Source organism: Cavia porcellus, unplaced genomic scaffold (genome assembly GCF_034190915.1).
Source record: "Cavia porcellus strain 051 isolate PalLab524CR breed Dunkin Hartley unplaced genomic scaffold, mCavPor4.1 scaffold_25, whole genome shotgun sequence".
Lineage (NCBI taxonomy): Eukaryota > Metazoa > Chordata > Mammalia > Rodentia > Caviidae > Cavia > Cavia porcellus.
Window position 1 is genome coordinate 54,046,746 of NW_026947508.1, and position 17,987 is coordinate 54,064,732.

General features: G+C 39.2%; 1 protein-coding gene across 14 annotated transcripts in view; it reads left to right on the forward strand.

The window, feature by feature from the left end:
- The window catches only part of Fggy (FGGY carbohydrate kinase domain containing), a 511,054-nt gene that overhangs the window by 271,140 nt on the left and 221,927 nt on the right, over window positions 1-17,987 (forward strand). For all 14 annotated transcript variants that reach the window (XM_063236600.1, XM_013146222.3, XM_003464041.5 and 11 more), the window contains one exon: window positions 4,072-4,175. In XM_063236600.1, the coding sequence (XP_063092670.1) occupies window positions 4,072-4,175 (104 nt within the window). The remainder of the gene's footprint in view (window positions 1-4,071; window positions 4,176-17,987) is intronic.

The following is a 17,987-nucleotide window of genomic DNA, read 5'->3' on the forward strand; positions in this document are numbered from 1 at the left end:
GATGGATAGTTGGATGGATGTAAAAGGGAAAGGGAGAAAATGTATGCTTCTAAATTTTAACATATTACTTAATATGAGCTATGTAGGTATGTTGAAGAGTATAAGTGCTTAAGGGATCCTGAACTAATTTATTGTGTCAATAAGTTATTTGTCTGCTGTTTGTTTTTCATTCAACAAAATTCTATTGTGTAACCATCAGCTGGGTACTGTACAAGTTTCAGAGGAACCACATTTGAATATGTCATATTTTGAGTGCCCATTTCCTTAGTTGCCAGTTTTGTCCAGTAAGCACTTCAAGGAATGCAGAATAAATTGAAACCTACACACAGACACAAAGAGTTCTATATTGTTGAGGGCTACATTTGTCAAAATCTCATCTTGGGAATCATTTCCTGATCATTCTTAATTCTTCCAGTAGAATCACAGCTGAATGTAGAGCCTGTGAACTTTTTATGGATTGTGAAATACGTTTATGCAAAGAAGAGGGAGTTTCTTCCAGCTTCTCTCTTTTCCCTGTATGTCCTTGGGCCTGTTCTCAGGAGCAGTCCATGCCAAGCCCTATGGGACTGTGCTAAAGAAGAATGCCAGCTCTTGGATTCATGTTGTCTCCCAGAGGTGTCACTTATGCACTGCTGTTCCAGCAGGTGTGGCATTAGGCAGTGCAAGTAAGTTTCCAGAAGTGAAAACTGGGCAAGACCTGCCTCTTGTCAGTGCTATATGAACCTCACTGATGGCTGCCCAATCTCTTTAGGACTGGAGAATTAGGATCTTCGGAGAGTGTTTTTTGTTTTTCTACTTCAGGCATGGAGATACTTTCTCTGAGACATTAGAAGCACAGTGTAAATTATATACTGATAATGGCCAAGAAAGAACCTTGGTTCATGATCCGTCTCTCTCACTGTGAAGATGAGTGAATTAGTTCACACTTGTCACAGATTTGGGACTGAAGCTCAGATTTCCTCTCAGGCTGAGTGCTCTGTTCTGTAGTGAACTAACAATTCCAGGTATTTTTCCTCTATGTAGGACAATTGTAGCATCACAGAGTATAGAAAGACGAGAGTTTTGGTGTCACAGAAAACAAGGTCAAAACTGGCTTTGCTTTACGTACCTGTTGGGGTGGTTACCCAGACTTTCTGCATACAGCTGACTCTTGCGAAGTTCAAATGATTTGGTGTTTATGTGGCGATAGTGGTAGTGGTGATGATGATACAGCTACCATTGGTGAAATATCTGCTTTTGAACATTTTCTCAATATGAAAGCAACCATATGTTTTGTTATTTTCTTCATTTTACAACAGATCTTTCTCTTTTCAGGTTCCTTATTCTTCTCATTTATTCTTGGGTTCTAAGCCTAAACACATTACGAGTGAATCTGTTAACTACAGAAGAAACAAAGAAATATTTGCCATTTTAAATCCTTGTCAAAACTGAATGCTTTTCTCCATTTTAAGTTCTTATCAAAACTGAATGGCTTTGTAGGTTTAACTTTGTACTTTATATAGGTGTAATCAATAAACATGGGCCATTCCTAGGAATTCTTTGTATTTATTTCCTACAGAAGACCAGCAGTGATCAGCCTGTGTTCTGTTAGGGATCTCAGTATCAATAGTTTGAAGACTCCAGTGTTTTGAGATATACAGATAGCAAGCACTCATTACCCGCTTATTGGACTTTTGTCTCAGTGAAGAGGAATTAACACTTTGGAATTCAACTACCTGAGTAATAGTCACAGTCCTTATCTTTGCAAAGTTTCTGTTGTTTGTTTTGTTTTTTTTTCATATCTAAACTTCAGTTCCCTTTCTATAAAGCAAAGACAGTAATAGTACTTTCCACATTAGTCAGTTGTTTTAAGAATAAAATTAGATACGTCAAGAAAGATCACACAAGAAAAGCTCAGCTAAAATTTGCTTATTATCTGGTTTCTTCTTTGTGGCCTGAGGGGGGACCCACATCCCTCAATGTTCCTGCGGAAATCCCATGCCATACTAAGTGTTCAAAAAGGAGAGTTTCACATGTAAAGAAAGTGGTTCCCTGGTAATGAAGGATCTGAAAAGCTAGAGATAACAGAATGGAAGCTGCTACCATTTGGAGGCTGTGGGGTCCAAGGAGAGAGTATGGACACCAAAGGCAGTTCACACTGGTGGACACTGCAGCTGTAGCCACTCAGTCAACAAAGCAGAAGGGAAATATCCACAGCTAAAATATCCCTTTGAGAAGAAGGAAGACAAGGAGACATGCTTTGGCTTGTGCTCTCGTCAGCCCTTGGATCTTCTGATAGGCTGGACCATGACTGAGTCTGGAAGCTGCAGTGTGGGGGTAGCCCCACTATGCTAAAAAGAATAGGAGCTGCTTCTGGAAGCAGATGGGCCCAGAATTCCACAGGCTAACATCCCAAACCTTAATTGCTTAGATGCTGGGATTTTTAACTCCTGCAATGAGCAATTTGGGAAGCTCAGAGGAGCTGTATTCCCTTCAGCTGGGTCTCTGAAAAATAGCAGAGGTACACAAGTTGCTGCACCCAGAAAGGAGAAGTGGGGAAAAGCAACAGAAAATGCTTAGAAACTATAAAATGCTTCTCTGTGGCCCCTACATCCACAGCTTTTTAAGAAAAAAGCTTGCTTGCTGAGTAGTCTATGCCTCAATATCTGAGACGCTATGACTTAATAAGACACCCCCTATTCTGCCTTTCATGTGACTAACACCTGTGGGACAGTATGGACTGAACTCCTTGAGAAGTCCCTTCAAGCCCCAGCAGAAATGCCCAATTTTGGTTTCATTGTCTTTTGCCAGACTTTGGGCACCCTGAGCACAAGGACCCTTGTTCTGCATCTTGCCTCCTCCAGCATTCATATTTTCAATTTCTGCCCTGAGGTAGCAACTCTAGCAGGCACTGGGCTACTGAGCATGTGCATAAACCAGAAAGTTTCCTCCGGCCTTCATTAGGCAAGGAGATCAGGCAGTTCATGAGCTCTTGAAATTGCCAGTCTTTTCTATTAAGGACATCCAGTAATACAAGAGAACACTGAACAAGAAGTTTCCATTTTTCCTACAGGGCCAAAAGCCTTTTATGAAAAAATAACATCTGTGTTAGAAGTAAATAGGAGCCAGCCTCATGGAGAGGGTAAGGAATTACATTCCAGGCAGAGGAACCAACAAATGCAAAGGTGCAAAGGAGTATCCCATATTCTAGACTGAGAAACAGGTGGCAGTGCATGGAGCTGCACAAGTCAGCAAGAGGTTTCCTCTCCTGCATCCTAGTGTCTCATCTGTGCCCTGCATGGTTCACCTTCTATCTCATGTTGTAAAATGCACTTCTTGTCTGTGGCTTCCACATCACACCAAGTGTGTCATTTTGGGCACAGATTACCTGTTGGATAGTTGAATAAACAAAGGTAGAACAGCAGCCCTGATTAGCTCTCTGATCATATTTGTAATTGAAGAATGCAGTCTGTAGATAAGCCAAGTCACTACCATTTATGGGAAACTGCTACTTGACATTCTTTTAACAAGGATTCTCCCTCTCCTTCTCCTTCACACTCAGAGCCCTGCAGTAAGTGGAGTAAGATCAGTAACCTAAGGATGCCAGAAAGATTCAGTTGTGAGGCAGTTCCTCTTCTCCAGCCTTCTTTGAAGTCGAGTATGAGGCATTGATCCAGATCCCATGCTTCTACTCCACTCCTTATTGCAGCCTGACTGTGGGCAAGTTGGTTACCCTCTGCAGGCTGTAGTTTCTCACCGATGTCTGTCTGTGGTATTCCCAACCTCTACCGACAGTATTAATATCCAGGGAGAGCACTGTGTAAGTGCACAGCGTGTGCCTGCTAGCAGAAAATAGTTGGCAGCTACTGCTTTTCATGTGGAAGAAAATAGTCAATGTTACTACTATAAGATTGATACCATGTATGGGTCAAAGTGAAGCAAAGCAGCACATTTCCTTATATCCTTCCCATGGCCAGTGAGTAGGCTGGCCACAGGAGGAGCATAGGTTTTATGCTTGTTTTTGGCTTTCTCTCCCTTTTTTTTTTTTTTTTTTTTTTTTGAAGAGATATGTTTTGTTTTACTTTCTCACAGGAGTGATTGGAGCAGATGTGACGGGTCATGGCCTCATCTGTGAGGGACAGCCAATGACATCACGGCTGGCTGTCATCTGTGGGACTTCCTCTTGTCACATGGGGGTGAGTATGCTAAGCACCAGGGCAAAGTCATTGCACATGAAGACTGGATGAGGGATAGTGGTACCGGCTCTTTCACCCCACCTTGTCTTCCTCTGTTCCTCTCTACCCCTTTGGGCTTTGTCAAGCCAGGAGCATCCAGATCATCCTTTCTACAGCCTGACTTACTTTTGCCCAAACTTTGTCCACGGACCAAACTTTTAAAAAGCATGCAAGGTTTGAGTCTGCCTTTGAGAACAACCTAATCAGAGAACATAAGCAGCCTTCTGGCTGTCCATCAATCTAAATCCATCTCTCTGGGAGTATCCTGATGAGCTGCAGAATTAGGTTGCATATCATGACTTTTAAAGAACACTGATAAGCAATTTTTACATTGTCAATTTTTCCCCATGGATTAATAGAAACACTTTCTCCAAAATTGCACTTAAAATTTAGTGCCTGCCCTAAAATTTATACCTTCTTTAAATGTATGAATCTGAAAGCATTCTATTTTGATAAGTACTTATTTTTACCATATTTTTATTTAAAAGTCGTTACTCTGTTAGAATGAGATAGACAACTCCTTGGATTTTTCCCAGGTGAGTACAGTAGAGGGGAATGTGGAGGAGAGGCAGGAGATGAGCAGAGAGGAAAATGGGACACAGCTCAGGGCAGAATTGCCTGCATTTCATAGGAAAGCATATGCCATGCAGAGCTGGTTAGTGCCTGTTGGGACCACACAGAGGCATTCCACTGTTTTTAGTAGCTACTTTTCATATATTGCTGCAATTATTTATTTTCTGATTCTTACTGCTATGTCCTTTTAGTGCTGAACTCTGGAGACATAAGGATAACATAGACCCTTGCATTGATGAGATAGTTATTACAGATATTGTAGCATGAGGATCCATTACAGTTTCAGACTGAAATCATGATACCGAGTGTGTTATGTGCCAGGCACTCAACGGTATCTCTTCCATGTGGTATCCTGTGTCATAGAGATATTTGAAACAGCCCAGCTAGTTTCTAGTCCCCCTTTCCCCACTTCCTGAGAATGGGCCGTTGGACAAGGTACTTCAACCCTCAGAGCCTCAGATTCCTGATCTGCAAAATATGGAGCATGATAGCCCATGTCTCCTGGTATGAGGACTGAATTAAGGTGAAGTGCTTCACATGGGCAAGCACTTCCCAGGTCTGCTCTTGATTACCAGCACTCATTACAGGGTGGTATGAAGCCAGTGGCTCTGCTAGGGGTGGTCCAGAGTTACAGAAATCTTCCTGGGGAAACATTTGAGCTAGACTTTACAGACATACATTTTTTAAAATTTGTTTTTCTGGATTCTAGCCTGTGTTAAATCGAAGTCCTGGACCAACTTTTTTTTTTAAAGTTCCACATTTTCCTATGTATAAGAAACATATTTAACTTGAAAGGAAATTCAAAGACTGAAAATCAAAGGGGAGAAAACAATTGTTCCATGTGAAAGGAGACCAGAAAAAAGCAAGAGTAATTTGCCCATCCACCATAGAATGAATGAGAAAGGTATGGCATTTCATACAATGGAAAGTGGCCCAGCTATAAAGCAGGATAATCTCAAGGCCTTGTAGGTAAATATATGCACCCGGAGATCATCCTCGTAGGTGCAATGGTTTGGACTCATATGGTATGGTGAACACTGAGTTATCTAGCGTAAAAAATTGAAGGAGTTAGTAGGATCCAAAAACCACAATAGATATTATGAAAGTGATAAGGGAGGAAATTCCTGAAAACAGAAAATGGAAACCACTGTTAATTTTCTATTATCTTACTTTGAATTCTTGTATCATTTTCATAATTTTGTTAGGTTTTGTTTTATTCTGTTTGGTTTTGTTAGATTTTACTGTGTCTGAGGGTATGGGCAGTTATTTTGATAACAGGATATATTACAATAACAATTGTTAATTTCCTGTTATCTTGTTTTGAAGTCCTATAATGCTTTCATTATTTGTTTTGATTGATCTTATTCTGTTTTGCTTTGTTTTGCTTGATTTTATTATGTGTGAAAGTATAGACAACTGTTTTGTAAAAACAAGAGACATTATGGTAGTCACTGTTGCCTTATTTTGAAGTCCTGTATCGTTTGTATTATTCTGTTCCGATTTGTTTTATTCTGTTTTGTTTTGTTCTCTTTAAAATAAAAAAGATAGAAAATTAGAATTTCCATGTTTCTTCCCCTTTAGCAACGCTATAGTGAGGCCATTGAAGGGGAGGCCAAACCCTTTTGGCAGGAAGTGTCCAAGCATCAGGCCAGTCTTTATTTCCCTTTACATGGGTCTATATTTGTTCATTTGTCACTATTTAAAACTATTTGAACCATCCCCTATTTTTAGTAGAACAAATCTGCTTTGGTTTCCACCACCAAGCCTGGGTGTTAGGCATATGTGTCCACTCAGTTTGGACTTCTAAGCAGACACGTGTCTAAATGAAAGTCTCTGCAATGCCTTTCACTGTCTCTTCACCGAATGCTACTGGCTTTTCATGTCTTACAAATGAGAAACTAAGGCATTGAAGAGTCCAATAATTTTCCTAGGGTTACAAAATACTAAGTTCTCAATCCAAGGACTCAGAGTTTGCTGTGTGGCCCCAAAGCTCATATTCCCAGCTGCAACTTGGTACTGTATGTGCTGACTATGACCCTGTTGAGGCATGGAGAGAGCAGGTGTTTATCGTTGTTAGATACACATGAGGGCATCCTTCCATGCACTGTTTGCCCTTGTGATTTGAGAGAGCCACGGAACTTCTTTTGAATTCTCCATCTGTGAAATCAAGGGCTTCTGGATATCATCCTTCTTGGGTACATGTGCCTACCACATAATAGACATTCAGCTGTGGATGGGATTCTGATGAAACTTTCTCACTGCCATAAATGGCTCACATGAAGCAACTGTTTGGGCTTTAACAAATTTGATGGGCAGCTGCAGTTGACTGCAATGAATGAGGACCATAAATTGTCAGTTTATGATGTCCTGTCTTACTGGAAATACTCTGCCCACCCTCCCTGGCTTTGTACTTGCTAGTGGAAACTGGCCTTCTGGGCCAAGGGGATTAGTCATCGGCTTTAATGTTATGTCAGGAGGGTGAGACTGTGGTCAGACTAGCATGGGGAAGTGCCTTTGATCTCCCTCAGGTGTGGAAGCCCAGCAAGCTCAACAATATCACCTTTGTGAGGTCTAGGCAAGGTGCAGTGCGAGGAATGCTCTTAGGGAAACTCAAGGACCCTTTTTCTTGTGGTTCTGGCAAGTAAAACTACTGCTGTCAGGAAAAATTTACCAAACAGAACACAGGGCCAAAAGGATCTGCAAGACTTTTAAAAAGTGGTTTACAAGTGAGCTGAAGGAATCTCCTTCTTCCTGACTGCTTACTTCTGATGTTTCTAGTCAGTGGGTTAATTGAGACAAAATTCCCAAGGACTGTTTCTTTCTGGGTCACCCCTAAAGAATGAATGAAGGAATGAACAGGTAATTGACTATTGGTAAACAATTAAAAGCCTCCTGCTTCCAAGAATCTGGAGAGAAAGCCTGAGGTAAAACTTAACAGGTACTAATGAGGCCTTTGATGTTTTAGAAGATATGAGTGTAGGTTGCACATTTATCTTTCTCCTGGATTATTTAATTAACAAGGAAAAAATGCTGTTCCTTTTTATTTTTTTAACTCCATGAAAGAAGAGCAGCTTGCTCACAGTTAATTACAAGTTGCTGAAATTCAGGATAACACACAGCAGGGGTTAGCCAGAGGTCAAAAAGTCACCAGGTCACGGCTGATCCTTGCCTTCACTCCAGCACCCCTTCTCTGGTGCTGTCAAGTGGAGCTATAATGTGGCAGCGTGTCCTCCAGCAGCTATGTGAGACAGCTGGGTCAGGGAGGAGCACTGATGAGGTAAGACTTCTGCAGAACAGGACTGAAAAGCCAAAAAGTCAGCTGCACCTTACATTGCTCAGAAATGAAATTTTCAGTCTCTGATGAATATGGAGACAATATTGAGAATATAAACATTTTGTCACTGGGTGAATGTGGGAGATTAAGGACTCAAGTTCCTTTACTAGGCTGACTGCTCCCTGTAGTTTAAGACATCTTTCAGAACCACAGTTTCTTCATCTGTTAAATGTGGCCAATAGCGTTCTCCTATAAATATACATTAAGAATTAAATTAGGTAATTATTGTAAATGGTTTGACATCATATCTGGCACAAATTACCAAACACAGGGTTATTATTAAACATGATAATGGAATGATCCTATGGAGTGGGTTAGAATTAGAGTATCAGTAGGAATTCATTTTTAGTTTAACATAGAAGACAGCTCTGCGTAAGTATCTATGTATGTATGTATATACACAGGTTGATAACCATGTATGTATTACGTAACCCTCCAGGTGAGAGGGCCTGGAAATAAGATTATCTTGGAAACTAGTCACACAAGCACATCTAACACCCACTATATGGTGTTCAGGGGCCCCATCTGATGAGAAGAACCCAGACTCTTTGGGGAAATGGCTGATACTAGGATTGGGGTACAAAGCTGGGCACTTTATAACAGGTTTATTTTGCTTGTGGGTCTGTAGATTCAAGGGAATGGTACTGGCATTGGCTTGGCTCTTCCTGGTTGGGTCATTATAGATCACCAGACAAGAACTCTGGAGAGAAGAAGGAGGGAGGGGAGGGGAGACACCTTCCACATGGTAAAACAGGAATTCAGGAGAAGGAAGGGCCTCTTAGCGAGGCCATGGTGAGGGTCGAACTTCCAAACCTTGGGAACACTCACTCTGTTCAAACCATGGCAAAGATGCAACATACATTAAGCACAAACTCTGCTGAGTAACAGAATAGACACCCTCATAAAAGAATTCAAACTGCATGGTTCCACTGTTTAAAAATCTGCGAAATGCACACTAAAATACAGTAACTGAGAGCACATTGATAGTTATCTAGAATGGAGAAGTAGATGCGAAGACAAAGAAAATACAGTCAAAATGGGGCATAAGGAAACGTTTGGGGTGACAAATATGTTTAGCTTGATGATGGTAGTATCTTTATTGGGTGTATGCTACATTAAAACATCACCTCAGACATTTTAGATATTTGCTATTTATAAAAGGCTAGGTATACATACAGTTTTATGAAAAAGTAAAAGAGAATGTCAGAAAAGACAATAGTGGCTGCATTCATGTACATAGTGCTTTTGGGCACTGTACACCACTAAAATTGGTCCTCATTTTAAAGGTGGTATACAATAGGTGGTTAATAAATACTAGTTTTCACCTTTTTACTTCCCAACTCAATGCTGTTAACTCCACTGACATTTTCATTCTGGCCCTTTTGCTGTTACTTTTATGGTAATGATACCACTTGCTGAGTGAGTCCATACTTCCTGTATCTTCCCTGTGTCATTCTCCCTTGTGGAATAGTAGAAACTTAATTAGTGACACCCGACTGTACTCCTTTGGGTGGGGAATGATACCAGTGCTTGGATTTTCCCATCTCACCTTACTCATTTATCATCATTCACCTGTTTTGCTGAGGCCTTACCAATGGATAGAAGCTCCCCAGGTTTAAAAGACTATGTGTTCCTTACTTATCTTTTTTCTCAGGGAAATCAGGGAGCTCACATGGCCCCTGAAAAAGATTTTCAATGAGCACTTTTACTTCAGTGGGGCCTCAGTGAGCCTTTGTCTGCTCTCTTCCTTCCTCCACCCAAATAGACCTCTAGAATATTCCATCCCAGGCCCTCATATCTCTCCACAGAGCTCATCAAGATGCACTTAGGAGCCACCATCCTGGTGGGAAGACACTTGGGAACTTGTGGTCTTGTCTGTGGGCTCCGCCAGAAAACAGCCTGCTCCTGTTTTGGGAATCACAGGGTAGGGAAACAGTCACTGCCACATAGCTTCAAATATCTTGGTTCAGCACCTCAGTTAGCCATATTTACATTGTTTAGAGCTAGTTAAAGAAAAAAGGAAATAGCCTAGCCAGCTGTCTCTCTCTATATATATATCAGTACATGGAGACAGGGCAGGTTTACCCAAGTGGAGGAAAGTAATCCAGGTGATCCTCCTCAGGGATGATGTGCAGCAGAGATTCTAGAGCACTGCCTTGGCAGAGGAAAGTCGGCAGCAATGACAAAGACAGCTAATGTCTGTTGCATAAGCCATGAGGGCTAAGAAATTTAATGTGTATTTTTAACCCTTGTAAATTACACAGTTATCAAAATTATCCTACCAATTTATATGGACTGGAACTGGGGCTCAGAAAGGCACACTGCTTTTTCCTTTTTTATTGGTACCGGGGACCGAACTCATGACTGCCTACTTGCAAGGCAGGTGCTTATGCCGCTGAGCTAAATCCCCAGGAAAAAGACAAAAAAAAAAAAACATACTGCTAATCCATGGTCACATAGCTAGTGGGTACTAGAGATTAATTTGCAACTCAGACTGTGGGTTCAGAGTTCCTACTTGAACTGAACAGTGATGAGAGCCAGGCTGTGGATGGGTCCATTGTATATACAGGTACTTTCTGGGAATGGAGGTAGAGTGATTACAGGCAGATCTTTTCCAAAACCTGAAGAAAATTGTGAAGTTAAGGCTGGATCATGGGTAGACCATAGGGCTCTCATTTTTCCTTCTTCTTGCCCTTCAAATCACTGCCTTTCAAGAGGCCACCAGCCTAATGATAATAATAAAAATAAACAGCATCTCTTGTCACCATCATCCCCCAGGAAGAAAGTATTTATAAGATGCCTTATGTAGTCTTCTTTCCCTGCTGCTCTGTGGTCAAGTACTGAATTTGGCAATATAATGACATGTAGCTGACTTCCCAACTTATGAAGATGTTTTTGTATTTGTGTGGAGGAGTGTGAAATGAAAGCCACATTGATTTTTTTTTTACTTTTGCTATTTACTTTTCATCTGCTGTGTGATGGACTGCTGGGGGTAAAACAGAGAGTTACCCCACCATTACTCTACCATTATGGAAGAGTGTGCACCTTTCCGGCAGCATGGGGTGGACTGACCAGATACTGAGGATGGCTACTGTAAGACCCTCTCTGAGTGTCTGAATGCTGCCAAGTGCTGCAGCACCTCACGTGCATCTCATCTTACATACCCTTAGTCCAAAGGCTTTAGCAATTTGCCCCTTGCCCCTTAATTTTTCAGCTATGCATTCTTTGTGTGATCCAAATGCTGCTTTTTCAGATGTTAATTACAGTTTTCTATTTTTTGCTCCAAGACTCAGCAAGGAATACTTTTGTACGCAACAAGTGATTACAGCCTCAGAAGAAAAAACATCTAAGAGACCAGAGAGAGTAGAAGCAAAGAGAATTTTTTTTGAGCAATCAACACTGCAAAATGAATGTGAAAGTCCCTTCCTAAAGAACTGTCAGGCACTGTCTGTAGCCAATAGGAAAAAGAAGTTCAAATGGAAAAATCAAATGGATATTTTGGCCATGTTCTTATGGTTTGAGGGTTTATTCAACTCAAAAGAATGCTCCTTAAATCCTCAAGAGTATTGTCATGCATTTAGCAAAATAGGGTAAACTGTCATGCATTTTAAAACTTTATGCTGAAGGGTAAATGTGAATTATCTTTGCCATGTATTTTTTAAACTTTTAGGGAATAGAGTTGAGTAATATTCGAGAAAGAGAAACATTCATTGTCCAACTTTAGAGGGCACAGGAGAATGATACCAGCATGGGGTCCTTAGCACAGAGAGGTAAAAGAAGGGAATCACAGTACTGTGCTTCTGCTTACTTGCACTTAGCATAATGCCTGGCCATGGAAGATTTTCAGTCAATATTGGATGCGCATATACTGCACCAGGTTGATTTCTTTTGTTGGCTCAGTGACTGACTAAAATGTAGATTCACATGACAACTATCCAGTCTTCATTGAGGCTTTATCTTTTCTTCTTGATGAACTGAACTTTTTCATACAACACAGCAACATTGATGAGTTCAGCCACATAGTTCCAGCCACCTGAGACCTGAACTTTTCACTGAGTTATATCTTGAAGCAAGACAAAAGCAAAAATATTTAAATAGATAAATAAATATTTTTAAATATTTAAAGAAATAAAAATATGTAAAGAGCAAAATGTTTTTGTTTTTTACTCTTATTTTGAGTTTTTCATGTGAAAGAAACAGAGTGATACTTAAGCATGTGTGTCTGATTTATTACTTATCATTATGTATCAAGATACATCCATTTTCTCACAGATGATTCAGCATTATCCTTCTTTGTGATAGAATAGCACTCTATGGTATACTGACTTGGTGCACATTTTCCTTATCCATTCATCTGTTGACGGACATAAAGGCTATTTCCAAGATTTAGCTATTATGAACTGTGCTGCAATAAACGCATATATGCTTAGATCACTTTAATTTATTGTGTTTATTATTTTTTCTTTTCATTTATGTTAAAGAGAATAAAACAAAGCATAATAAGACAGAATCAAGCCAATGAAAACAAACAGTGCAAGTGACACAGGACTTCAATACAAAATCAACAGTGATTACCATAATGCTTCTTTGTTGTCTTCCAAATAGCTGCAGATACCTTTAGACATGGTAAAAAAATCAAACAAAACAGCACAATATAGAACCAAGAAAAGCAAAACAATGAATGTAATAAAGGACTTCAAAACAAGATAATAGCAAATCCAAAATGGTTACCATAATATATCTTTCTGTCTGTGAAATAGCTTCCCATGCTATCCAATGCAATAAACAAAACAGGTTCTGGAAGAACATGGTGGATAGATAACAGCAGCTACAGAGGCTCTCTGAGATAGCCAGCTTACATTCCAGGAATGACGTGGTGTGGGGAGTCCTAAGCAGGGGGAGATATACCCTACTGACCCAGGAACGAACTAAGCTGAGAGAAACCAACTGGAAATGCAATCCTGGTGCTACAACTGGAACTTAGACACTGAGTTAAAGTCTCAGTGCCTAAGCTGAAACCCGCGCATCTGAAAACCACAACTTGAATTTTCTGCTGCATCTGAATCAGCACAGCAGGGATAGACAGAGACACGAAAGCTCTGAGAGCGAGAATCGGTGAATCGAATTGAGAACAGACCTGGCAGGGAGCCCTGCATGGACCTGCATTGAATGAGAGGAACGGGAACCCTTCCATAGACTAGGAGGCTCCAACAGAGGACATTCTGGGACCAGGCAGACCAGCTGGAACAGGACGCTGCAGTGACTTCAGTCACATATTCCCCTCTCAAGTGGGATTGGTGGAGTGCTTGACCAGGTGACACCGCAGACTAAAACCCAGTAGGCTAGCCCAAGCCAGGTCCCTGTGCCTGGCACTGGACTCTAATGCAGTGAAGCCTTCACCAAGTTGACTGACCTGGAGGGGTGGGCCCAGCATAGGCTGCCCAGGTCTGTGTCTCTCTAGTACACTGCAGTGGGCAGGAACACCTAGCCAGCATGATTCAAACAAACTGTAACTGACAAAGAAAGAAACTGGGCCTCTTATATACACTTGTATGGAAGGAACAAAAAGTATGAAAAAGTATGGGAAGAAGGAGCAACAAGAAAGGGTCCTTAGTCCCCAATCCTGAGAACAGTGATCCAGGAAAGGTAAATACAAAGGAGAATGAGGACAGAAAACATGCAGTATCAGGCACGGAACCAATAGACATAAAGCAATATCCCCAGGACCTCATAGACGAGTTCAAAAGTGAAGTATTTAACCAAGTAAAGCAAGATATAAGTAGAATAGTTAAAGAAATGCTAAGCATCTCCCAAGAAAAAACACACGGTGGAATGGAAGAACAGGAAAAAAAGGGGAGAATTATTTGATGGAGAAAATAGAGAAAACGTAGAATACATGAAGCAGGTTCAACGAGATTCCCAAAAAACTAAAAACTCTTGAAAGCTAGCATAACAGGTTGAAAGAAACTAAGGATAGATTATCTGAACTGGATGACAGATTTGTAATGTGGGAGCATTAAAGGAAAAACTTCTTAAAAATAACAAGGAGACAAGCAGTACCAATACAAAGGCTAGAAGATGATAAGAGGATCTATAACTTAAGAATTAAGAATGTAAAGGAAGAAGCAGGGATACAAACAAATGAACTGCAAAGGCTATTCACAGAAACAATCAAGGAGAATTTCCCTAATATGGGAAAAGGTAAAGGTACTCAGATCTATGAGGCATACAAGACCCCAGCCACCTACAACCCAAACACAACTACACCCAGGCATATAATAATCAAAATTCCAGAAATCCAATATAAGAACAGGATGTTAAATGCTGTCAGAGACAAGAAACAGATCACTTACAAGGGAACACTGATCAGAATTAGAGCAGACTTCTCAGCACAAACCATCAAATCACAAAGAGTGTTGGGCGAAATAATTCAAACTTTGAAAGACAATAACCTCCAGATATATCCTGCATATATCCTACAATCCCTAGAAATTAATGGAGAAGCAAGGTGCTTCCAGAATAAAGAGGAACTAGGGGAATTTGCAACCACCAGTTCAACTCTACAGAGAATACTGCAGGACATTCTAAAAGAGAAAAATACCAAGATTCCAGAAACAGTGGCAGAGAGACCACAATGAATGGAGCAGAAAGCGAAATGAAGAAGACAAACTGACAACTAATGACAAAAAAAGAGCTCACCAGAAATGAGGCAGAGAAGGTTGGATAGTATGAACAGCTATTTTGGAGAAAACAAAACATCATAATAGCTAGTGCTGATTTAATATCATCTTGTTTTGAAGTCCCATCAAGTTTTTGTTCTTCTGTCTCCATCGGTCTTAACATGTTGTATCTTATTGGATTTTATTATATGTGATAATATAAACAAAAACTTCTATAGACAAGGAGATTATACAGAAGCCATTGTTCATTTTCTGTTGGTTGGTTCTAAATACCCTGTAATACTGTCATTCTCTTGAATGGTTTTACATTGTCTTGATATGTTTGATGCTACAGTATATGAACTTATACTCAAAGATTTCAAGGAAAGAGACACTACTTTCCTTGGTAACTACTTTTATGTCGGTATAGCTTGTAGTGAAACACTATTTTGCTTAAATGGTTATGTTCTGACCTGTGCTGTTTTGTTGTTATGTCCTCTTTTATCTCAATATTCTTTTTGTATTATTTATTATTTATTTTTATCTTTTTAGTTCAGGAAAAAAATAAAAAATAGCAGGATATATTATAGTAACCTACTTTGATTTCTTAGTAAGTTGATTTGAAACCCTATATTGCTTTCACCATCTTTCTGTGACTGATTTTACTCTATTCTGTTTTGCTTGATAGTACCAAGTTTGAGAGTATAGGCAGTAACTGTGAAGAAAACAAGATTCACTATGATGCCCAGTCTGGTTTGACTATTATCTTCTTTGGAAGTCCTGTAATGTCTGCAGTGTTTTGGTTTTATTGGTTTTGTTCTTTACTGTTTTTTCAATTTTGTTATAAGTGATGATATAGGCAATTCTTTTTAAGATAGCAAGAGGCATTATGGTAACCATTGTTGATCACCTTGTATTCTGTTTTTACATTATGTACTATGTCCATCCTTTTGATTTGACTGACTCATTTTATGTCACATTTGGTTTTGTTCTCTTCAAAAAAAAAGTAATAACTGTGGGAGTAATAAAACCCAAAAGGTGTAATTGTCATTGTAAAAAAGAGAGGAAAAGAAAGTGCTCTAAAGGATATAACTCCATGTATATTTAAGCGTAAAGATAGATAACCATATTACTGAATTTTTGTTAGATCATTAAACAGAACTGTTTGTACTTTCACTGTCCACTTTATATGCTTTAATTTTGTAACTTGAACAACTATTTCTAAGATGACAATATGTAATCTATTAACTAATGATTTCCTACTGTTTATTTTTTTTAAATTCTGTATAACTTGTACCCTTTTTCTGTTTTTTTTTCCTTTTTTCTCCTTAAATAAAATTTTTTAAAAAATGAAATAAAATCAAAGAAAATAAAACAGAATAGAACCCAACCCAACAAAACAATGAAAATCATACAGGACTTCAAAACAAGATAATAAGGAATTAACTCAGAAGGAGAACCTCCCATATATGCCAGACTGCCTATTGCTGTCCTCTGAATAGATGATCACACCACTGGTCCTGGACCTGCAAAGTCAGTGAAATACCAAATACCACAAGCATCAAATTGCATTTTACCTCCATACCTATCATCACAGCTTGTGTGTCTCCAGATGAGCTGGTTGCTTGTCCTGGGGAGAGAGGAGTTGGTTGGTTCTTGTTTTCCACCCTGCGTGTCAGAAGGGGTTTGGGTCTGGCTGTCTCCCTGGCAGCAGAGGCCTGTGCATGGTGCTGATTCCCAAGGAGGGTTTGCTTCTTAGTGACTTTTTGTTCTCTTTCCCCCACCTGTAATTCAGTGTTTTTAACTTTTTGGATACTATACCTCGAAGAAGAATAGCTGGATCAAATAGAATTTCTAGTCTTTACTTTTTGGAAGAGTTTGCATAGTGGATCTCCATAGCAGGTTGCACTAGTTTATACTCCCACCAAAAGTATAAAGATTCCTTTTTCATCTCAGCCTCTCAAGCTCTTGTTACTATTTGATTTCTCAATTTCTTTCTGGAGTAAAATGGAATCTCAGAATTGTTTTAATTTGCATTTCTCTAATAGATAGCAGTGTTGAGCATTTCTTCATGTATTTATTTATGTGTACTTTTGTGAAGTGTCTATTTATTTTGCCCATTTTTGGTTAAGCCTTTTATTTTGGTGGTTTAATTGTTGAATTCTTTATACTTTCCAACATCTGAGAAATTTCTTTTTTTAAATTTTTTTTGAATTTTATTTAAAAAGAAAAAGGGAAGAAAACAAAACAAAACAAAGCAGTGTAAGGGTACAAGTAATACAGAACTACAAAAAAAAAAAAGTAAGAAATCACCAGTAATAGATTACATATTATCATCTTAGAGATAGTTGCTCAAGTCACAGTATCAAACATACAAAGTGGACATTCAAACAGTGAGACTGCAAACAATTGTGTTCAGTGATCCAATCAAAAACATTAATATGGTCAGCTATTTAACACCCCTAAACACACTTGCTGTTGTATCCTTTGGAGCACTTTTTTTCCCTCTCTTTTTTACAACTAAATTTACACATTTTGGGTTTTATTACTCCTTAGTTCTTATTACTTTTTTTGGGGGGAGAGAATAAAGTCAAATACGGTAAAACAAAGCTGTCAGTGAAAACCAAAGATAGACATAGCACATTATGTAAAATCAGAGTACAAGGTTATCAACAATGGTTACCATAATGTCTCTTGTTTCCTTAAAAAGAATTGTCTATCTCATTAGGTATTACAACGTTGAACAAAACAGTAGAGAACAAGTCCAATAAAACTTAAGCATTGTAAACATTACAGGACTTCCAAAGGAGACAATTGTCAAACCAGAATGGGCATCTTAGTGAATCTTATTGCCTTCAAAGTAGTTGCCTATACCCTCAAACCTGATACTATCATACAGAATGGAACAGAGTCTAATCAGTCAAAACAAGATAGTGGGAGTATTACAGGACTTCAAAACAAGTTAATAGGAAATCAAAAAAAGTTACTATTATATATCCTGCTAATTTTTAAAATTTTTCCCCTTAATTAAAAAAAAGCATAAAAAATAACTAAATAATTTTTTTAAAGAATAAGGGAGAGATTGAGATAAAAGAGGACAGAACAGTTTAACAATACAGGTCAAAGCATGACTGTTTCAGCAACCTAGTGCTTCACCACCAAATAACCCGACTTCATAGTAGTTACCATACTGTCTGTCTTTTTCCT